The sequence below is a fragment of the Trichoderma gamsii genome (genome assembly GCF_001481775.2).
Source record: "Trichoderma gamsii strain T6085 chromosome Unknown Scaffold_14.2, whole genome shotgun sequence".
NCBI classification, from domain to species: Eukaryota; Fungi; Ascomycota; class Sordariomycetes; order Hypocreales; family Hypocreaceae; genus Trichoderma; species Trichoderma gamsii.
In genome coordinates, this window is record NW_020171351.1 from 132961 (window position 1) to 155811 (window position 22851).

At 46.3% G+C, this 22851-nt stretch overlaps 7 protein-coding genes across 7 annotated transcripts; 4 read left to right on the forward strand and 3 right to left on the reverse strand.

Annotated features, from left to right (window-relative positions):
* Nucleotides 1-1537: 1537 nt before the first annotated feature.
* On the forward strand, nucleotides 1538-1888 carry TGAM01_v204737 (hypothetical protein; the record flags this gene model as incomplete). Its single annotated transcript, XM_024549497.1, has 2 exons — nucleotides 1538-1711; nucleotides 1775-1888. The coding sequence occupies 2 exons, from the start codon at nucleotides 1538-1540 to the stop codon at nucleotides 1886-1888; spliced, it is 288 nt and encodes a 95-aa protein (XP_024405727.1).
* Nucleotides 1889-2843: 955 nt separating this feature from the next.
* On the forward strand, nucleotides 2844-3321 carry TGAM01_v204738 (hypothetical protein; the record flags this gene model as incomplete). The annotated part of the gene is made up of 2 exons (XM_018801563.1): nucleotides 2844-2965; nucleotides 3018-3321. 2 exons carry the CDS (start codon nucleotides 2844-2846, stop codon nucleotides 3319-3321), a joined length of 426 nt encoding a protein of 141 aa, XP_018665356.1.
* Nucleotides 3322-4891: 1570 nt separating this feature from the next.
* On the reverse strand, nucleotides 4892-6958 carry TGAM01_v204739 (serine/threonine-protein kinase nrc-2; the record flags this gene model as incomplete). Its single annotated transcript, XM_018801562.1, has 4 exons — nucleotides 4892-5276; nucleotides 5335-5716; nucleotides 5772-6071; nucleotides 6130-6958. 4 exons carry the CDS (start codon nucleotides 6956-6958, stop codon nucleotides 4892-4894), a joined length of 1896 nt encoding a protein of 631 aa, XP_018665355.1.
* Nucleotides 6959-10576: 3618 nt separating this feature from the next.
* On the forward strand, nucleotides 10577-12001 carry TGAM01_v204740 (hypothetical protein; the record flags this gene model as incomplete). Its single annotated transcript, XM_024549498.1, has 1 exon — nucleotides 10577-12001. One exon carries the CDS (start codon nucleotides 10577-10579, stop codon nucleotides 11999-12001), a length of 1425 nt encoding a protein of 474 aa, XP_024405728.1.
* A 1064-nt stretch (nucleotides 12002-13065) lies between these two features.
* Nucleotides 13066-14172, reverse strand: TGAM01_v204741 (hypothetical protein; the record flags this gene model as incomplete). Its single annotated transcript, XM_018801560.1, has 1 exon — nucleotides 13066-14172. One exon carries the CDS (start codon nucleotides 14170-14172, stop codon nucleotides 13066-13068), a length of 1107 nt encoding a protein of 368 aa, XP_018665353.1.
* A 4336-nt stretch (nucleotides 14173-18508) lies between these two features.
* Nucleotides 18509-19645, forward strand: TGAM01_v204742 (alpha-L-arabinofuranosidase axhA-2; the record flags this gene model as incomplete). Its single annotated transcript, XM_018801559.1, has 1 exon — nucleotides 18509-19645. One exon carries the CDS (start codon nucleotides 18509-18511, stop codon nucleotides 19643-19645), a length of 1137 nt encoding a protein of 378 aa, XP_018665352.1.
* Nucleotides 19646-20327: 682 nt separating this feature from the next.
* TGAM01_v204743 (hypothetical protein) lies at nucleotides 20328-22688 on the reverse strand (the record flags this gene model as incomplete). The annotated part of the gene is made up of 2 exons (XM_018801558.1): nucleotides 20328-20761; nucleotides 20855-22688. The coding sequence occupies 2 exons, from the start codon at nucleotides 22686-22688 to the stop codon at nucleotides 20328-20330; spliced, it is 2268 nt and encodes a 755-aa protein (XP_018665351.1).
* Nucleotides 22689-22851: the final 163 nt, after the last annotated feature.

Genomic DNA, 22851 nt, shown 5'->3' on the forward strand with positions numbered 1-22851 from the left:
CTTTTTATTGAGAAGGGGGGAAAGACAAAGTGCGTGTTTATGGCTATTATAATGCTACATGAAGAGCGACTACTGATCTCCATGAAACCTCCCGACGAATTGGGTCGGCTCAGCCGATACCAATAAAATGACTGGCGTAGATTTTTGAGACTAATAAATGAGTTTACGGGGGAGGCCTGCACGAGCATCAAATGGGCCCCTGGTGGTGGCTGCGGCCTGGATCGCTTCAGAAAAGCGGCGAGCGCGTAGTAACGGCCAATCGAATAAATCGAATAATAATTTGTCGTAGAATTTTGTTCACTTTGACCTCTTCTTTTGAAACTTATACTTTGTTAAGAACTCAAGCGTCTAAAAGGGAAATGGTTGGGCTTTAGGTCTTGGCAACATATCAAAGTGAGCAATGGGAAAAACTCCCAAGGTCGAAGGATCATATCACAGCAACCTTGGCGAGTAAAATGGACGCACGCCCCCCTGACGCTTACTCTCATACAAGAGCTAAAGAGCAAAAGGTACAAGCATAAGGATGTAGAGCAGTGCAGACCGCTTCATGCTTTGCAAGGACTAAAGCGTCGCATGAAGTCGCTATCTGCCCCTGTCGAGATGTGAGGATCCCTTCTTCTTCAACCAGATCTAAGTAGGATGGGCTGAAGCCACCCCAGAAAGGCCAGACTCTGTTGGGCTAATGATGCGGCTAGGTATCCGCGTTCCTGGAGTCCAGAGCCTGAGCGGTGGTGGTATACCTTGTTATCTCAGCCGCCCTACGAAGAATGAGCGAATCTGAGCAGTATTATACCTTTGCAAGTCTGCAGAAGAAGCGTCTGCCACGCTTTGGGATTAGTCCATCCTGAGCGGCGATGGCCTAGGCCTCGGTCGTCGTGTCTACCATGCCTCTGCCAGTTGCACTCCCTGATCTACATCCTTGTTATTGAAGCTGGAGGCAACGCTCAAAGCGACCGACCATCGCTTTCCCCAACTCTACCGACTTTATTGGCGGCGGGTACGGCTGGGGGTGCCGGACGATTTCACAGGCGAGCTTGAGATAGTCCCCAGATTGATCTGCCGTGCGGGGAACTCTTGGTGGCGGCACGATCATCAACTCAGGTGAAACTCGCCATATGAGATTCGCGTACTCCAGCTGCATGACATTAACTAGCCACACAGGACGCTATAGCTGTAAAGTCTTATGGACTAACATGAATCAACAGGAAGATGGATTTGCGGTGACCAGCTTGACCTTTGAGTCGAGACTGTCGGCGACGGTCGCTAAAGCTATGCTAATCTCTTCCCCTACGTGAAGCTGACTGATGATGCCCCTGTCAACAGCCCCAAGCAGTATGGCTCAGACGGTCTTATGCATATCCAGGGCATTGTTTGACCCACCGAGAATTCCATCTGCGCAACGAGATTTTTGCATCGTGGCAGCAAATACGGAGCTAGGGTCAAGCTGATGCCTAACAATGGCAGCAATGCTAGCAACCCTGTGGTAATAGTAGCCTCTTTCAGTATCGAAGCCAGGGTCACCGTGAGATTGCTGATAATGTCTTCCCTTTGGATGGTATCACCATCGTCACCGAAACCTTGGTTGCCAAGGTTCTCTTACCACCCCCTATTATCAACAGCCGCAAGCCACCGGTGTTCAGCTCAAAAACAGCGCAAGGCCCATGGCGAGGAGACTATTCTCGCGGCTGGCGCTATACGAACTCCCCAAAAGGTTTACGCTCTGCCTCACTTGCAAAACTAATGCAACGTTTGATCTAACCAGCGCAAGACCCAGCTAAACAGCAATAACCTCTTTCATATCCCTGAATTAGTTAAAGTCATACACATTGATGACTTTGCTTCCAAACTGCACCTCTTTCATGGAAGTTGTTCTAATTCGAGACTCTAAGTGTTACACGATTGTTCGATGCTTATAAGCTGTTACTATAGAACACCTAGCACATACGACCATAGTGGAAGATTCGGGGTCCCGTTAAGTTCTTTCTCGGAGTTTAACATCCTCCTTTATTAGCTCTGTGGGCAATCCGAATGTAGAGCTGCTTACCTCTGTTTATAGAGCGATGTATAACAAAGCGCTAAGACCACTGTCATTGTCTTTCTTGGCGAATTAAGGAAATTGGCACCTTTTTCATTCATAGACGCCCTGAAGGAGAAGGAGAAGAGAAGGCTAAAGTCAAGTGAAGCTCACTTCATTCATTTCGTCGCAGGCATCTCATCGCAGGCATCTCTCAGGCATCAGTCTCATTTTACCATTTGACCAATCGTCCTCTAAATAACCAATTGTAATTTCTGGCCTGTGTCTGAAATGAGAATGAACACATCGCTTATAGCGCTTACTTATTCTCACTTTCTGATATACGGTAGCTTTAAGACTATTTGCTGCCAGTCCAGGTTCCCCAATACCAGCCCCACCGAGATGTTGTCACGACCATTAATGCGACCGTTAATGCGTTGTGCCATAACGCTGCATTTCATGCACTCTGTAGACAACACATGGTGAAATGATCGAATTGTTGGAGACTGTCGTCACACTCAATAAGTTACTCTAGCGATTTTAAGATGCAGGATGATGAACACGGATCTATTCTGTTACATTTATAAGCTAATTGACGTCCACACATGAAGCTTCTTCGAAGGTCAGACATATTCTAGAACTTTAGTGATTCCATGTGGTCCGTATTGATGTGGAATCATTTCTGACCACCTCTCTTAATTTCCTCTATATAAAGCTCTATGATTGGCATGCCTAATGGAAGCAGATACACTCTAAAGCCATCGCCCTCGACTATTCTCGTTGTATCGGATCTATACTTCAACCCAGCTATAAAATCACAAGTCTCATAATGGAACCAATCACTCTGTTTAATCACTTCGATGAATTGTTTAAAGTACTCTTCTTTCAGAATGATAACGAAGCCGGATCTAAAGCTTTCGTTGATAACTTTGCAAAAGACTTCACAGCAAGGTACTATTATTCGAGATCTTAAAATAGAAAGCCTGTTACTGAGAATCTGCAGCATCAACAGTCAGCATCTAGACTATAATGCATTCCAGAAGGCTTGCGCCATAGCTCGTGAAGATTGGACCATGTCATTACAAAGCCATGAAGCCCTTGTCACTTCTTTTGATGCACAGGGTGAAAACTATCCACACGACAAAGGCCCAAATGCTGTGGCTACAAAGTCATTCTGGACTTTTGAGGAAAAGGCTACTGGGAAGAAGACGCGTCGCGAAACAGTCATTATTATCATTACTAGATTAGAGGAGGATAGGGTACGGAGAGTCACGCAATGGACGGAAGTTACGCGGGATCTGGAATAGTCAGTTATAAAGCCAGTTACTTATTCCATCTTATGTTACTATTACATCAACCACTCCAGCAGCCCATCTCTGATATTTATAATAGCCAAATGGCTATTATTAGACTCCTCTCTAAACTGGGCGACAATATTATCAGTCTTTCAATACATATCGCTTGTTAGATGGACCAACCTAAGCATTGCGCTCTACAATATTATGTTAACCAATGCAATAGCATTATAAAGTCATTAATACGCAACGTTGTGATAGATGCCGAAGCAGACGCCAAATTTGTACTAATATTTTAAGCAGCTCCCTTAATAGAGATATTAGCATGTTATTCACAAGCTCTTCAGTTTCAAGAGAGAGCATTGTAACATGGATGAGTTGTAGTGCAAAAGGGATGATTCTAAACAAATATTCAATGGGAGCTACGAAATATTTAGCAGGTAAAAGACGGAGAAGAGAGATTCTAAAGTCATATTTGCTAAGTGACGATTAGAATGGTGCTGATAATTTTAATAATAGATGTAGCCACATTTAATATATGAGTGTAATGTAAATTCTCTTGTAAGACGTAGTCCAGGTTAATATGTGCATATCAACCAAGGCCAGAAATGGGTTTTGACTCAGGCCAGAAATGGGTTTTGACTCATAGCAACGCTGGCTTTGTACAAAGGTCTTTCTAATATAAAGTTCCGTAGCACTCATACAAGCACATACGACCATAGGTAGTGGAAAATTCGGGGTCCCGTCTGCTCCCCCATAGACAAGCCACTAACCGGCAGATTAGTAGTTGAGTGGGTGACCATCAGCGAACACCGGCTGTTGTATGTTTTTCTTCTTTTTTTTTTCTTTTGTTACTTACTATATTCACGAAATTTTGATTCTGTTTTTGCGGCTTTGTAGGCTCTGCCGTGTCAGCTGGGATGCACAAGGTCGCTGATTGGCTGCATGTATGCAATGCAACCACACCAGCTGCAGCCAATTAGATTACTACCTTATTTGAAATGCCTACGTAGTCATCTCATCAAAGCTAGACACAAGGCAAATAGCAGCAAGAGTGAACAAGCTGCATCTGAAAACAGCGTAAAAAGGCACAGATTGTCAGAATATCCTAGTTCTATTGGTAGATCAAACGTATCTTTATGACTGTCAACAGTCTACAAAACATATCCCTTTAAACCCAACTGCCAACTTCCAGTAAACGCCAAGCCAAATGAGACGCCGTATTTAAGCGACCAGACAGGAAACAATGCTGATCAGAAAGCATTTTACAAAAGCCTCAAGAAAATTAAAAATTTCATGGATCGCACAATGTTCGCCAGGAAATCATTCATCTCTTTTTCTTTTTTTGTCTGCAGAAAAAAACTGATAGCTTGCCTGCTGTAAAGCAAAAGAGCGGTGACAGGCTCAGTGTGTAGGAATGAAGTCCAAAAACCCAAAACTTGGTCGCTTGAATAAAAACTCAAATGTCGTAATCTTAACAATCCCAGAGCCCTAACCGTATACACATGATATCAAAATTCGGGGCATGGCCTCCAAGCAAAGTAAAAATAATCAGGCTAGTTGTAATGCAAAGTTTTCAACTTTAGGACGCTGGTGATGATGCATAGCTTATGTCGTGGAATTGCACGTCATCGTCGTGGTGGAGTGTAACGCTGTTGAACTCAAGGAATGGGTCTGCAGCCTCGTTGCCTGGAGTTGCCAGTCCACTATCCAGTGGAACACCAGTGACGTTCATCGCCCTAGCTCCGCTGATATCAACACTCTCGCTCTCCTTGACATTCCTGAAATTGATCGTGTCAATCCCATGGCCCTGGTTAGGGACAATCGGCGGCTTCATATGGCGAATCAAGGCCCACTGAGTGGTTCGGAAGAAGGGGTGGGCCTTGATGTCCGATGCACCGGCGCGGGCACCAAGTCTTCGATTCTCGTCCTTGATCAAAAGCTTCCTGATGAGTGATTTGCATAGACTGGAAGAAATGTTAGCAATGAATGCCATATCAAATACATGGAGATGAAGCGACATACTTTGAGATTTGCGGTGCTCCAGTGTGATCAGGGAAGGGAATATCCTCGCGCAAGATGTTGGCAAAAGTAGCATTTCGGTTCTTTCCCTTGAAAGGTGTAGTTCCGTAAAGCATCTCGTATATGAGAATGCCCAGTGTCCACCAGTCGACTGCGCTCGTGTGACCACTGCCCTTGATTACTTCAGGAGCAATGTACTCCTCAGTACCGACGAATGAATTTGTCCTGAAGTCCGCAATACATGACCGCGTATCAATAGTCGGTAGAGAATCTGTTCTCGCTCCGTTCTTGCCCACAATCATGGTCGGCTTGCCACCAGAGCCAGACTGTTTTGAGAGATCAAAATCCGATAACATGATGTGGCCGGACTGGTGAAGCAAAATGTCTGGAGTAGGATGTTAGTTCAAGCCCTACATCAATGTTTCGTCAGTGGCACATACTCTCTGGTTTTAGATCTCGGTAGATGAAACCCATGAGATGGAGGTATTCCAACGCAGCCGTAACCTCAGCGGCGTAGAAACGGGCGTCGTCTTCCGGAATACACTTGCCAGGGCGGGTCTGAAGCGCTCGGAAGAATTCTCCACCGCTACAGTATTCCATGCAAAGATAAAGATGGTCTTCAGACTGGAACGAGTGGTAAAGAGTAACAATGAAGGGATGGTTGCTCGTTGCGAGAATTTCTTGTTCGGCAAGGGCGCGCTTGATCTTGTTTCTCTTGATCATCTCTTTCTTGCTCAAGACTGTGAATTGAATGGATTAGCGACGAAGACTTAGACGTGTTTTGGAGATTGGCATTACCTTTCATGGCATAGAGTCGGTTGCTCTTCTTTTCCCTGACCAAATATACTTTACCTACGTCACCCTTACCGATAAGTTTGATCTTGTCGAAGCTGGAGGGACTAACTTCAACATCGCGGACTTTGATGGAATTGGAACTGTATGTCCTGCGGAAGGCTAAGGAAGTCTGTGGAGGAGGCAGGGCACCGAGCGTGTCTTCGGTTTGTAATGGATGTTGGGAATCGGGTTTCGCGCCATCGATAAGGCTAAGTGAACCAGACTTGGCATTCTGAATCAGAGGATCCTTGCCCAGTTCAGCAGTGCCTGGGCGATCGCCCTTGTTTCCAGCATTCGCAAATAATCCTTGGGCATTGGGCGCGCTAGCGACCCGTCTTAACCTGCGGGCCAGCTCTTCCTTTGTTTCGCTTGTAGCCTGTTCAGCCTCGGTGCCATCTGGGCTTGAGATCTTGAGTGTAGGTGTATCTGGGGGGCTTGGTGGCACTGAGCCTTCGTTATGGTGGCGCAGGCCAGGTTGGCCTTGATGAGCAAAGTAAGGGTTGGCAAGCGCCGTAGGGCTCATAGCCTCTTCCAACTTGTTGTTTTCGCTCGCGACGGTGTGCGACCTGAGGCGGCCGACGGTGCTGTTGAAAAGCTTGGTGTGTCGCGAGGTTTTGGTGGAATGTGAGTCACTGCTGTTTCCATTGCCCATGGGCACGCCGCTGAGGCTGAGGGAGTTGCTGCCCCTTTCCTTCTCGTTGATACTGCTCGCGCTGCTGTTCATGCGGAAGAAGCTGCGTAGGCGATTGCTCACTGGGCCCCCGGCGGAGGCGTTGGCGGCCTTTGAGGGCATTGTGGGATGATCTAGGAGAATGGAGGCGGCTATGGAAGGAAAGAATCGAACAGCACAGACGAGGACGAGATGAGGATGAAGATGAGGAGAGGCAGAAAAAAATGAGGACGGGATGACAGATGACAGAGAGCGGAGTCGTGTAGCTAGTATCAATGCTCGGATGATTACGATATCGGGGGTTCGTTTAAGCAACCGAGTCCATGGCTGTCCAGCAAGGAACAGACGCTGATGGCAAAGCAGACAAAAACTTTATTCGACCAAGCAAAAGCGAGAGCGGGTGACGAGAGCCTCGAGGCTTATGGTGGTGCGGGAGGATGCGGCGGCGTCCGTTTGATGAGGAGAGTCGACGTTCTCCCTCAAATTGTACGGCTGGACGAGGTACCAAGAGTTGAGACGAGATGGTGGGCCGGACCGCTCACGGCAGCCACGTTGCCTCAGGCATCAGCGTAACTGGCTCTGCTGCGTCTGTCACTGGACAGAATTTATGGGAACGCGGGCAGGTACCGGTACTTTGGCAGGGCCACGCAGTCGCAGCAGCGACAAACAGTGGGTTCGTTGTCACAGATCGGGGACTTCCAGGGCCAAGTTCGGGCTGCTGCAAGACTGGTAGCGGAGCATTACAGCGCCACTGCGCACATTGAGTTACGGGGGGCCACAGCGGATAGGATGAGGCGCTCAGGGGGGCGCGGAGAGGGCAGCTAGCGGTTGTAGCGGTACTTTTGCCGGCGTTGGAGCAACACCTCTATTTCCGCTACGAGTGTTTGGTCTCACACACACACAGAGCCGTATTTCATCAGAGTTTTCCCATGTACCGTGGAACATGGCCGTGGACAGACAGGCTACAAACATTTGAAGCGAGTCATGCCATGTCGCATCATCAACGTCGAACATTTCACAGCGATGCTCTGCCCACTTGTAAGCACAAGGGCACAGGGTCACCTGATGCTTGAACATTTACCGCAGGAACACCTGGCATTAGATGCAAAAATGCAAAAGCAAATGGCTCGTTTGTGCATTTATAATAGCCAAGCACACAACATAAAGCCATGAAATACCACTACTCGGCACAATGCGGCACGCGCATTCGCTTTCGTGTTCCTGCGTCATCTTCCGTTCCTGTCTGTACCGTCCCTCGCGCTGTACCGGTACTTGATGCTAGCAAATGCGGAGATTGTCGACCAGCATTTTTTAGCAACAGGCCAATGGAGCCTTATGACAGGACCTCGTACGCGCAGGGCCTGCCAGCGAGGCGCGTTTCCAAGGCATGAAAGTACGCTCGAGTTGCCCTGCTTACAAACCAGTGCCAATGAGGCAGAATTCACAACGTGATACCCATTGCTAGGCCCAACATCAACATCTCATCCGTAGCAGCGCCCGGTCTCCACCAAAAAGCCGTCGCGATGCGCTACCGGAAAGGGCAAATACTGCAGGCCGGCAAAAGCACCAGTGAGAGGGAGCCTACTAGGGCTACATTAGCTTTAGTGCATGTAAGTGCATGTACGAAATAAAGGTGGTTCGAAAGGACGGCAATGTACCGCGACAAGCATCCAGTCTATTTATGTGCCCGTCAGAGTCAGTATGGGCTAAAGAAAGAACGAGGCCATGCAGATACATGGTAGGCAGCTCAGTTGCCCTTCTCAACTCGACTCGAACATCTGGACTGGAGTCTTCACTTGCTCCCTCGCCCTCTGCAGCATCCGAGACATTGTCGGTATGTTCGGAAACCTGCCAAGTCTCATGGTAGCATTGATGCGATTTGACATGCGCTACCGATAGTGCTGCTCGACTTCGAGTCCCTACCAGGGCAGATGCTCATCGGAGTCCATTGATCTGTTTCGCGCTAAAACAGGGAGCTACAAACAGCTGTTCATGCTGCCATGATGTAATTCTCTGCTGGAACGGAAAAGAGGGCATGAAACGCTTTCGCCGATGTTTCCAGTCCAAGCTTCTCTCTCCCAGGTTCCAAGCTGGCGGAAAGTGGGCCACCAGATCCATGAAGCTCCATCAGCTCCGCTGCAGTTCGTCAGCCTGATGAAGTCGCCGGTTTGCCGTTGCGCTGAGCGTCTTATTATTAGCCGCGCGCTCTCATTCGACAGCCGGAAGCCCGGTGATGAAAGGCCCAGTGCGCTGATGTTTCTGCAACACAAAACTGCAAACCCCTGGACGCAGCTTGCAGTGAATCCGATTTGCTGTATACGCCGGCTACTACCCATTACGGAGTCCATCGACAAATGCTTTATAGGAGGTGGCGGACGCCATCTGTGTTTCCAAAAACAGCTCCCAGCAGCATGCCCCCAGATAGCATAATGCTTTGTAGTTGAAACTCGCTGGTAGGAGGTGACGGTGGCTTACAAAATCAATCACGATACCATCAGTCATCAAGGAGACAGATACCCAATCACCCAGTTACAGCCTGACAAGTGCAAAGTTGCCAGGTAGCTCGAATGCAGAGGCGTGCCCCTCCACTGAGTGAAGTATTCGCTAAAATCTCGATTGCCAAATTGAGTGCTCTGGGTTTAATAAGGGATCGGCTCGGAAAGCACGTATTGTGGTATTTGTTCGTGATTGAAGCGAAAACAAAGAAAATGTTGAAACTTTAAAGACGAATACATATCAATGCTGCATACACGGACATCGTCTAGATTCAGCCGTCATACCCCGACAAGGCGCCCCTTCCAGGCTGAGTAAATCATTTCAAACCACCCATATACAATATAGTTTTCAGCGTTGATTTGCACGCGTATTGACATATTACTCAGTAGCGCCTTGATAAACTCGAGATGTATCATATATGTGGATGGCACAGTATGCGGAGTCTTTTCATTCTCAATTATCCCTTTTGGATCATCGTTGTTTACATTGAGTCACACAGACATGCAAACAAGCGAAATCTCTAACCATCGTACACAGCGAAAGAATAAGAAACATATCCAGGGTGCGTGTTCTGCATTTCCTAGACCCCCAAAATGGCATAAGCACCTCGGCAGACCTACCCTAAGACAAGTGCAAGGTCGGCGATGGTAATTTTCCTCGTATTGTTTGTAGAAAAGTTCACTTGGTTCGTATCCCACAACACGCAATTAATACAGTGATATTTTGGTTGGCGGATGGATCTAGTTTTGAAAATGCTTGTAGAAAGCTACTGTGCCTTAAGATTAAAGGTTCTTAAGCTCCTCTTTGTTTCTTTTTTCTTCTCAGAGGTCTTACTAGCCAACAATAATGACAGTAATAATGAGCTCTGATGAGATGCCATGTTAGCCATGATTAGAGTGTGCAATCATACTGTTATCGCAGCTCTATCACCCTCATATCTATTTTTGCTGTATTTGTCGAGAATGAGCTCCAAATACAATGGGAGGCTTACAGATGGGCAATTGCTGGTGTTTTGGTTTCAGCACTGTACGACTAATGTTTACGCTGCCCATATGTGAGTTTTGGAGCTACGCCGCTCTATTTGCTATTAATTCTTTTGGAACAACTAAAATCCATTCGCTTAATGCAGAGCATGTAGAACCCGAAGTCAGACTTTGATATCCATCTGTTACCTTCATTCAAGGCCACGCTCAATTAACATTGACTGGGCGGCAAACAGTGGAGACGAAGCCGCAGACCAGCGCTATGCCTTACGAGGCTGATGTCACTAGCCACTTGCAGCACTCATCCTCAACTTCTCTCCTCCAACTCTCATCGTTCACTGCGGCCACTCCAGCAATACGGCCACACGCCATGGACAACATCCCGGCTCAAAGAAGGCGGCTCATGATGGACCCGACCGAGTTCTGGAGCAGCCAGTTTGGGCCTCTTAGGCCGTCGACTCCTGGGCCGTCGGCAGGCAACGGGCGCTCCAGCAGCGTAGATCTCGACGACCCCTTGCTCTCTGCGTCTCCCAGTCAGGTTAATGCATCGGAGAAGAATGGATCGCGACAGCCGCGTCATGCCGTGGTTCTGAAGTCACCCAAACAATCGCATCAGTATTCATGGTCAGAAGGCGACGGCAATGGTCACGGTAACCGCGTATCTGGGCCATCTCAGCAGAGTGCACCCAGCCTTACTTCACGCGCAAAGAAAGAAACGCCAGTGCCCCTCCCAAGGCAAATCGTCAAAATACCACCACCGGAGCCAGTAATGAGGCCGTCATCAACGCCGAGGCCAATGCCAACACCAACTCACCTACAAAGACTACCAACGAAGCCATTCTCTCCGGCATTCGCAGCGGCGACATCATCAAAACCAGCACCAAAGTCAACTCCAGTACCTCTACCTAAACAGCTGAATGGACCATCTATACCATCTTCAATACCAGCGCCAACAGTGAATGCAACAGCAATAACAACAGCATCAACATCAACGCCACCGCCAACTGCAGCCTTATCACCCACCCCAGCTTCGCAGCCAAGTGCTGGTCGGGGACGGCCCAAAGGTTGGAAGCCCGGCATGTCTTACAGTTCGCTTCGTGGGCCAAATTCCGTGGCAAAACCTGTTCGACAAGCCAAGGCAAAGACACTCGCTTTGGGGCCTGCAAAACGCCGTGGAAGGCCGCCGAAAGCGCCATCCCCTCTTCCATGGCAAGTTTACCGGTCCCTGGAGAAATCATTCGCAGCCTTCCTATGCGAATGGGGTAGTTGTAAAGCCGAACTCCACAACTTAGATACATTACGACGCCATATCTCGATGGTACACTGCCGTAAAAGACCATTTGTTTGTCACTGGGGGAAGTGTGCTCAAGACGTGAATGCAGTGGTATTTTCTGATGATGAGTTGCTTCAATTGCATATTGAAGAAGCACATCTCATACCGTTTAGTTGGCATGTAGGTGATGGGCCACAGAATGACAGCAGTCGATGGCAGCTCGCGGATGAGGACGAGATCCCCGATTTTCTAAAAGATGAACACGGCAACCAAGTCACGCCGTCCGTACGAGACCAAGAAGTGGAGGACTTTGCTACTTGGAAGAACAATCGCCAAAAGCTTAAAGATTTACTTGTTCGGATGAATGAGAACCTACCAAGCGAAGAATCGGACTCCCTGCCTGATGACAGCTGAAGAGGATCCAGGCTGGAAGATCTTCGTTAATCACTTACTAATGTCCAATGGCTGGAGTCTTATATTGCTGTAATTGTTTTCATGCCGTATGTAGCATATAGATAACTCGTCCATTATAAGGGAGAAATCACAGAGAGAGCGAAGTGCTATGGCTGACAAGGCTGCATGTAGAAGCTAAATCTCTCAGGATCACTTACGCCAAATACAACCATACCTACATGAAGGCGATTTTGGATCGATGCAGACCTACGGCGGATGAGAAGACGATTAGTAATGTATTCATGAAGTCGGTTTGGCGATGGCCAACAATTGCAAATAATCGACGTCTTTATTTCTTCGTAACTCTTTCCCCATGAATTGTATGAGGTCATTCATGCGAAATTGCATCATGGACCGTGATGGCATCATCTCGATTTAACACTTGCAAGGACAGCGCTAAAACTCGTCAGGGTAACACAGCCATTGTTCCCTTGAAGTTGGCATAGCGAGCCGCTTCTAGTAGTGGACCGGTAATTTCTTATATAATTAAAAAGTATACTTATTTTGAGAGCTTATTTATAGTTATAAAATTATTATAACAAGCCTTCAACTAATAATTCCTTCTGTCGAAACTACTTAAGCATCTCAATGATTTCTGTGAACCCATTTTGTCTTTGTCTTGCAGCTGCCGTATTCTTATCTTGTATCTTCAATATTTAGATCTGCATCAGCCTTTCTCATAATAGCTAGAGTCTGTTTAAAGCCTCTCTTGCATGCCCTCGCGTTGTTATCTTCTAATACCCTCTGTATATTCCTTCATGTAATTGTTTGATACAACAATCATCACTCGATGCCGCTACGTCATAGAATGATAGCCCTTGGGGCCACTACTTCCAACCTAGATGTAGATAGCATTCCGCAAAGATAAGAGGCCATAGCCTCGCTTTGGTCACATGTCCCTACAGCTTTGATGATGTCTTTTGAATAACAACCTAGTCGCCTCGCTGATAAAATGGAATTGCTATTACTTCTTCACTTTCCGCTCATTTTCCGCTCTATTTTGACAAAATCATTGTAATAGTAATCTAGTTGCCTCGCCGGCTGAGCAGCAATTCCATCACGCCCTTGTTCTTTGCTTCTGCAATATTAATGATATCCTCTGTAATAGTAATCTCGTCGCCTCGCCGGTCAAGTAAAATTACCATTATCCTCTTACCAGCCAACGAATCTTGATTTCCTACTGCAGCTTTCACAATATCCTCTGTGATAGTAATCTCGTCGCTTCGCCGGTCAAGTAAAAGTACCATCATCCCCATACCAGCCCACGAATCTTGATTTCCTGCTGCAGCTTTCACAATATCCTCTGTGATAGTAATCTCGTCGCCTCGCCGGTCAAGCAAAAGTTCCATTATCCTCGTACCAGCCCACGAATCTTGATTTCCTGCTGCAGTTTTCAAAATATCCTCTGTGATAGTAATCTCGTCGCCTCGCCGGTCAAGTAAAAGTTCCATTATCCTCGTACCAGCCAACGAATCTTGATTTCCTGCTGCAGCTTTCAAAATATCCTCTGTGATAGTAATCTCGTCGCCTCGCCGGTCAAGCAAAAGTTTTACCATCCTCCTACTAGCCCACGAATCTTCATTTCCTGCTGCAGCTTCGACAATATCCTCGGTAATAGTAATCTCGTCGCCTCGCCTCTCTAATAGTAACATCATCATTCTGAAACTTCGGACTGCAGCTTTAACGATATTCTTAGTGATTATAATTTGGTCACCCCACCGGTCAAGTAGCATTTCCATTACGTCCGTGCTCATTGCTGCAGCTGCAGCTTTAAGGATATCCTCCGTGATGAAAACTTCGTGACCTGGCTGGTCAAGTAGCAATTTCATCATATCCTCGTTTCCTGTTGCAGCTGCAGCTTCGACAATATCCTCGGTAATAGTAATCTCGTCGCCTCGCCTCTCAAATAGTAACATCATCGTTCTCAAACTTTTGACCGCAGCTTTGACGATATCCTTGGTGATTATAATTTGGTCACCCCGCCGGTCAAGTAGCATTTCCATTACGTCCGTGCTCATTGCTGCAGCTGCAGCTTTAACAATATTCTCGGTGACAGTGACTTGGTCCCATCTCCAGCCAGGGAGAAACTTTATCACCTCTTCATCGCATGAGCTTAAGAGATCTGAAACCATCTCTTCCGTCCCTTGATTACCGCTCAGTATATCTGCCATTATTCTCCAACTCTTTGCTTTTTCATGCTTGTGTGAAGCTTGATATGCTGCGGCCAAATGTGTCATAGCGGCTACAGTATATGAACACTCACCTCCGAATTCTCTCACATAACTCTTTATAGCTCGTTTGAGAATTTCAGCTGCTCTTGTATAGCTTTTCAAGTCGCTCAGTACTAAACCCTGCTCCATAATTTGGGCTGGTATTTCATCTTTAAAAAATTGGTTGCTCATGAGATATTTGTGGTTTTTTCCATCTTCACTCAAAGACTTTGTCCAGTCCCAAACAAGCAAAAGATTTCGAGGAAAGTCTGTCACTGACTGTAAAGCCTTTATCCAGCTGTCACTCGCTTTCTCAGCCTTTTCGAAATCTCCAGGATCGAAAGTTGTAGACTTGACGGTTGAAGGGTTGATAGCAATTGCAATAATGACAAAGTAATCCTTATATAGCCTGATAATCGTAGCATCTGATGCTCCTCGTAATAGACAGATAATATCTCCTTTCTGAATTGAGATTGCGAGTATGTGGAGACTTAATGTCCAAGAAATGTTCCCATCCCAGTAAAGTTCCATTGGACGGTTCCGCGGGTGGGTTATTTCTGGCGCATATTTCTTAATCGTAACAATTTGCTTGTCGCCCCATGCAGCATCGCTCTCAACCGACGAAACTTGCCCAAGAGTGCAGCACTTACTATTGATAATTGCCACTTCTTTATCTTGCCAAGTTGATAATACTACGCTCTCATAAAGAATAAGCTTGATAAATTGTTGAAAGAGCGTTTTCCACGGAACGTTGTAGTCAGGAGACAAATCACCCGACTTATGGTTATCAGAGCTCATACCAAGCAAAGCATATACTTTGTCACGGCAATCAGAAGCTTGCCGAGCATGATAAATGTCTATCAGCTCGCTCAGAGGGGCTATACCTAGCGAGAACCTGCCCGGATTACTAATTGTTTGCTTAGGCTGAAAGACTTTGCGCCGTATCAAGTAGGTTGCTGACCGTATCAAATTCCGTAAACCTGGGTAGTCTGCATAATCGAGATTGAGCGAGTTGATTCCCATGCAGAAATTATAACCATCTATCTCCGAGGAACCACATAGAATGAGAACATTCCGAGCTGCAGCAACTTCTTGAAGGATCTGGAAAAACATCGTTAACAAGGTGAACAATGCTCGTTGATGTCTATGACTTTACCCAGATGCGTTTAAACCACGGCCGCTGTAGTAGTTTGAGAACTGCATTTTGCATGCCATGGTCATCTCCAACTTCTTGCCCATCAGCGCTCTTATGTACTTCTTCAAGCGCTTGGTCGCTATTATCCCCCGCCTCTCCCAACCAGACAATCACACGATTAGCTAGGGCATAGATCATTGCCATACGCTGGACCTGGCTGCCTCGCTCATTTAAATTTTGTTGATTAATGCAGATCGCGTCCACCCATATGATTCGTTCCAAAAAGCGATCCCGAAGACGTAGCAATGCTGTGTGAAGATTCGTTGTAATGGGTAAACTGCAATTGCCTATCAAGATAGATTGACTTTTCTCTGGAGAACCCCAAGCATAAGATAGAGAGTCGTATAAATGATGATTGCACTCATTTAAGTCTTGCAGAGGATAGTCAATGAGGCTGCATTGCAAAGGGCTATCTTTGTCTCGGTGTGGCAGCAGTTTCAGTAAGCGTATATTGCCCTCTGGCAGGTGAGAATACGTGTAAGCTTTCTTAATTGCTTGAATATCTAATGTCAAATCGACTTAGCATTAGCACCAAGAGCTTGCAATTGATGGAGATAGCCTACCAAGTGGCTTCGCAGCGGCATCGATCTGCTCAGTCTCAGTTTGTATCTGTGACTGCATGATTTATAGATCTTATTTTTAGGATGCGCCAACGATGAATTGATTTTTTTCTGTCTTAAAGTGGCAGTATAATAGTAGTAAGAACATGGTATGAAAGCGATGGTGTGAGGTGGCTCGTGAATTTTTCCTATATCACTGCCAAGGTTAGGCATCTATCGCGGCCTAAAGCCATAATGCAACGAGTGGCATCTCAACCCGTGTAAAACATGCATTATCTACCACAGGTTAATTGGCTGCAGTATGAAACAACTCTGCCTTGCGGCCTTTGTAAGCAAATTGTGCTCTATCAAATACCAAGTAAGCCCGTAGCAGCGCAACTCCTCCCCCCAAAAAATTGCGGCTGGTTTTACTTTAAGCCCGGGCAGCGACGCTAAGTGCTATACACCAGCGTCAACGAGGCTAGCTTTATGCTTCTTGCGCCCATTATTACTCTATGGTATTATGATTGCATATATTAATCCTAGAATGTAGCAATCATTAAGCCTAGCAGCTGTCGCTTCAGGATGAGGACAGACACAGGCATCTATCTAGGGTTTCCGCCCAGAAAGATGGTCTTGCAATAAACAGCTTCGGGTTTTTTTTTTGCATCGATCTGTTGAGTCTGTGTATCTTGATCGCACCCGGCGTTAGAGGAAGCCTAGAGTCACATCACTTGCACTGGCGATCCCAATTGCCAGGAATACGCGCATGCATATTGCTATCGAGCGCTAATACTGGGAGCCTTTCTATTCTTTGATATGATAGATAGGTATCTTCGAGACTCAGCCCAGAAGTTCGCCGGCTTTTGTCTTGGGCTCCACCTTGGTGAGAAACAGGTAACACTTGAAAGCATGGCAATTCAAGGCTGAACGGACGCTACACAGGCGGCAGGTTGGTCGCATAGAGAAACAGATATACGATTGAAGGTGTCGCTCGCAGTTTTCGAGATACTCCGTGGGCATGAGCGAACTCCTACATTTAATGAGCGAATCTGCGGGCCATTCTCTGTCTGTCTTCATCTTATAACTAAAGACACAATAGCCCCCATGGATCGACAAAATGGTAAGAAATGAATATATATGCTTGTTAATTTTCGAAGAATTCGAAGAAATAGCTTCAAACGGTTAAAGAAGTAGCCTAGGCGTCTCACTTAGCCTCTCGTCACTGTGGCCCCAGATGCCGTCTAACGACGAGAAAAACAGTCCAGATGATCAAATAACAGTATGAACCAACGTATTAATAATTATCTATGATGTCTCGAAGGGGTTTTTTTTTCGTTGACTAATAATAGAAAAACTCGGACTCAAGCTGTGGTGTACAAAATGTGAAGCATAATTGGTCTATTAGACACTCTTTATACAATTCATAAGAGCTGAACTGTCCTAACGTTGAAAGTAAGATGCAATTTTAGTCTATTCTGAAGAACAATGTAAATATAAATATTTCGTCGTTAATGTGGCCTTTATCATCAGCCCTGGAATCTGTTTGTAGTCTCTGATGTTGTCGTATAGCTTATGTTAATAAATATGGACGAGGCCTTACAACCTTTTGGTGTTGTCGCTGTTGACAGACGATGCTTCAATAAAGAATAGCCTAGATGTACTTAATCAGCCTAAAAGTGTCTAGGCACTTATTTCGAATCTAATCAGCCTTATATACCGCGTTAAATTGCCGTACCCGAACTCGTGGTCTGTGACATCTAAGACTATCATATCTGCTGAATTGCGATATAATGTTCTTGCCGCTTTCCGTACTATTTGAACATGAGGCACCCTACTATAGCTTGAAACTCCCCATTGGCTTCAGCTTGTGAAAGGTCTTTTCTGTTTATAGCTTTTCGCTGCTCTCCTATATGAATCTGTATACAAGTGTATGTATCATCTTCTCCTCTAATATACTACGATACGGACTTGATGGTTTTCTCGATAAATCTACCACATCATTTGTGAGCCATATGTAGTGGGTATTGTATTGCTAAGATACAACTAGTCTGTTCTAAATAGCCTAATAGTGATTTGCGTTTATGGTGGAATAAGAAGCCTATAATTGGAGCGCTTCTCATATCAGTTTAGCCGATGTTCAATCTGTTCCGGCTCCCGAAGTATGTAACCTAGAAATTTACTGTTAGATCTACACTGCAAGCATTTTTTAAGTGATCTTCGCGTTATAAGAGATTAAGTCAGCGATACATCGCAGACATCCATGATTGGAGTAGACATCCAGCTTATACGACATATCTCGTAGTAGAACATGATTTCCACAGGAAGAAGTTATAAGCGGCCCAATGGGAGCACCAGGTTCGTTGACTTTATAAGTCGATGAATCTTATAACATGGTAAAAAGAATGCTCGGCTTAGGCTGAGTGTATATAAAAGGCCGAGGGTCCGCCAAGAGATCACTCTTGTGCTCTGTACTCCCACAATCATCTAGTTTCTTAATTTCATACTAGAAGTCCTTTTTACAATGCTTTCTTCAATGAAGAAGGGCGGCCGCAAGTTGTGGGCTGGCCTGGCATTGCTAGCACTGCCTGCAATTGCAAGCGCATCATGCGCCCTCCCTAGCACTTACAAATGGACATCAACTGGCCCTCTGGCAAACCCCAAATCAGGCTGGGTTTCACTTAAAGATTTCAGCCAGGTCCCGTATAACGGTCAACATCTCGTCTACTCTTCAACCGTGAACACAGCAGGCTCTTATGGCTCGATGAACTTTGGTCTCGTCTCCAATTGGACCAGTCTCAGCACGGCCAGCCAAAACACAATGAACCTCGGCACGGTAGCGCCAACTCTCTTCTACTTCTCACCAAAGAAGATCTGGGTTCTTGCATACGAATGGGCTGCAACTCCATTTGCGTATGTTACGTCGAGTGATCCCACCAATGCAAATGGCTGGTCGTCCTCGCAACCGCTCTTCAGTGGAAGCGTAGGTGGCAGCACCGGTCCTATTGACCCAGCACTCATCAGCGATGGCACGAACATGTATCTCTTCTTTGCAGGAGATAACGGTAACATCTACCGTTCTAGCATGCCCATTGGCCAATTCCCATCCAGCTTCGGTACTTCGTTTACAACGATTATGACCGCCGCAACCAACGACCTGTTTGAAGCGATCCAAGTGTACACCGTCTCAGGTCAGAAACAGTATCTCATGATTGTTGAGTGTATTGGATCCGTTGGACGGTACTTCCGCTCGTTTACAGCCACATCTCTGAGTGGTACATGGACACCGCAGGCTGCAACGGAAAGCAACCCTTTTGCGGGCCACGCCAACGCCGGCGCTACCTGGACCAACGACATCAGCTCTGGTGATCTTATTCGCAGCACAAACGACGAGACAATGACCATTGATCCCTGCAACCTCCAGCTGCTGTACCAAGGCTTGCCCGTTGGTTCGTCGGGAGACTACAACTCTCTCCCATGGCGACCCGCCGTCTTAACTTTGTCCAACCCTGGCTCTAGCACTGGTAACGGCACTGGAAGTGGCGGCTCAGGTGGCAGTGGATCTGGTGAAGCAGCCGAGTATGCTCAGTGTGGCGGCCTGGGCTATGCTGGACCCACGGTTTGCCAGGCATGTAGCCCTTCTTCGAATCTTGGAAAATGACTTTGCTAACATGAGGCCAGAGTCCCTACAAATGCACGTATGTGAACGATTATTATTCGCAGTGTGTGTGAGAGGAGAGTAAGTTATGGAAGTTGAGAGACAGGTAGCATAAGAAGACCATTTTTTGGCAATATCCTGTTAGTCCATAGTATGACATCCACAATGTGATCATTAGTTTCGTTTCAATGTTACCAGATTCCGGATTGCTAGCTGTTTTACTGGTAGAACTTATCTGGGCTCCCCGAAATTTCGAGTCTTTGTATAACAACTCGATGAAATATAGGCTTCATTTGAGAATTGTGGCGAGTCAAGCTCTTTGCATTATGCGTTTGTGAGTACGTACACAGTGATGAGCATTGGTCTGTTTAAGGTTTACCGTGTTAATTGCCATGACTCTTTATCAAGAAATAAGTTCACAAAGGTCTTGGAATTGTTAAAGAAAATACTAAGATCGGCTAGGACTCACTCAATTTATATTGTAAGTGTGGTAGTGTAACTGGGTAGGCGCCCATTCAGTAGCATTAAGCACTCCGAAGTCTAAGTCCACTTATCGTACAAGTATAAGATATATTTACTTTGCTATGTAGATATTATACAATGCCCTAAAAGGTCTTTCACAACTTCTCAATCGTGCCTTAATTATTTCGATCCACGAGAAATAGGTACAATGATTCCGCTAGTATTATACTATCGTGAACCATTGCAAGTCAACTCCACGAGCCTCTAATGCCTCCGGTAGTAGCCTTGGGTCAGAGTTCATTATTCCCCCCGTTATTTTGTTCTTGAAAAGCTCAAGAATAATTGGATCGTCTCCAATCAAAGGCCTCCCCAAGTCTTCGAGCGAAACCCTTTCCCATTCAGGATGATCTTCCAATCTGGGGTCTGATACTGTCAGCTCTCTTGTTTCTCGGTTGTAGTATCTATGCTCTATTCTGAAGTCTTGTTCCGGATGATCGAATATCTGAACTCGCCAAGGAGATTTTAGACGTCCTAGAAGTGCCTGGCCGTCGTTTAACCCGTAAACAAATGATGATCCTACGAGTCGAAAATTTCCGTTGTCGGTTTCGCGAATGACAACGGGCGAGTTGCAGCCAGGAATAACACATATAATATCACCTGGCATTCTGTTAGTATGAATATACTTAGATAAAGTGACACTATCCCTTTTTAAGAGCGGTTCAGAGGGTTGGCTTCGCTCACCTGGCTTACAGCCTCTTGGACCAAGGCCAATGTACCCTTCTTCAGTCTCCATGTAGACTCTCCTACCACATCTTCCAGATACCATATCATCGAGATAGTGACTCGAGTTGAGAATCTCCAAAGGTTCTGCCGACTCAGAGAATATATGTCTTTTACAGTACGCTCTCCACTCCGCCAACGTGGGCCACCCTTTGTCTGTTGGATTACGCTCCCTCAAGTCGTTTTGCAAGAGTGTTTTGGCAAAGGCATCTATCAGTGGCTCTCCGGTAACATAAGTGCCTGTATAGAGATCTTCCGGCTCCCATAAACGAATGGCAAATAAGATAGCTTGCGGGTGTAAAATAGCATATATCCCCACCCTCTTCACGGTCGCACAGCGCAAACCTCTTACTCGGAATTTGCTGGAGTCTACAAACTGATAATCAAGCCTTGAGTTTCCTGCGGTGAATTGTAAAAGTCCCGAGTAATACATGTGCCGTTTTTTAGACTTCAGATCCGGTACCCAACTTGGCACATCGTCAAAGTCTGATGTGCGATCTGCAACATCGCAGCCAAAAATCTCCCATCGCTCAAGCAACTTTGTGTCGGCAATAAAAGCATCAGCGTACGTCTTTGAGACTGGCTGCGTGTAATCTGGACGAGTCGCCGCAACAAAGGCTGGAGGCACCATTGCCATCAGACCGTACACTTTGTCATGTCCGTTGGAGCAATCTCTGTGCGCAAAGCGGCGAAATAGGTCGCTCAATGGTCGGCCTTTGCCATTCAAAGTAGAACTGGTAACTTTTGAGAGTGAGAGGCGCTCTTCTCCATGATTCGGCTTATCTTTTAGACACTCTGTAGCACGGCGGAAAAGTGACCATAACAATGTTGCGTTACCGACTTGAATGATGGCTAAGCGGTTTGCCAGATGAATTTCTTGAGCCGTCCATACTCGAGTAAACCATGCTCTCAAAATTAGACATTCGATTGCCTTCCACTGGGCATCGCTGTACGGAAGACTACAGTCGATATCGTACCACATTGGCTCTTCAGCTCCAGGAGATGTCAAGCGATAAGCATCCAGCGTTGTTTCAACCTGAGCACCCAAGTATGCCAGCGTCGAGATGGCAAGCTCGCTGTCGTCCTCGGCTGGCCCAAGCCAAACAACAACTCGCGCCGCCAAGGAGTAAATATCGGCCATGCGGATCACCTGGGCGGCTTTCTCTGCGTTGTCATTTTGGTTGATGCAAATAGCATCGATCCAAAGAGTGCGAGGCTTAGAAGTATAGCGTAGGTGTCGGAGAGCAGACTCGAGGTTTTTACCAATAGAAAATGTGGCTACAATGGCGTTTCCAGTTGAAGGCTTGACAAATGCGGTGCCAGGGTTGTTTGGTGATCCCCACTGGTATGACAGAGCCTCAAAAACAGTATCTTGCTCCCAAAATGTGCTTTCAGGCGGCAGTTCATATAGAGCACGGTCTATGCTGGGGTCGGGATGTTCCCATGTGGTCACAAAATCGCCATCGCTGGATGCATCAGATCCACTCTCCTGTGAAGCTTCGTCATTCTCTTCCGCTTCATCATCATCATCATCCTCACTTTCACCCTCATCAGTGGAGTCGTTGCAGAACAGATACCGGCCTTCGGGGGTTTCAAAAACCTCCCATCCCGCGGGTAATGTGCTCTGGAGCTGTGTTCGAGTTAGGCGTGTGGGGTTTGACTCGTCTTTACGTGCATTTAAAGGTCGATGAAAGATTGTGAGTAAAATATCGTCGTGAGTTTGTTGTGCGGGGTGCAGCTGGATAAGACGAATTTCGGAATCTCGTAGTGGGCGATAGTGATATGTACCAAGTTCTGCAGACATATCGGAACGTACTTCCTGAATCCTGGATAAATAGTGAATAGCAGCGAATATTATATACTTTCCAAGTTAGAATCACATCATTTTCATATGGTAGATAATACACACCTGGTTCCGATTCTGCACTAAAATGGCCTTAATTGTCAGTTCTGGACCCCTCCGTGCA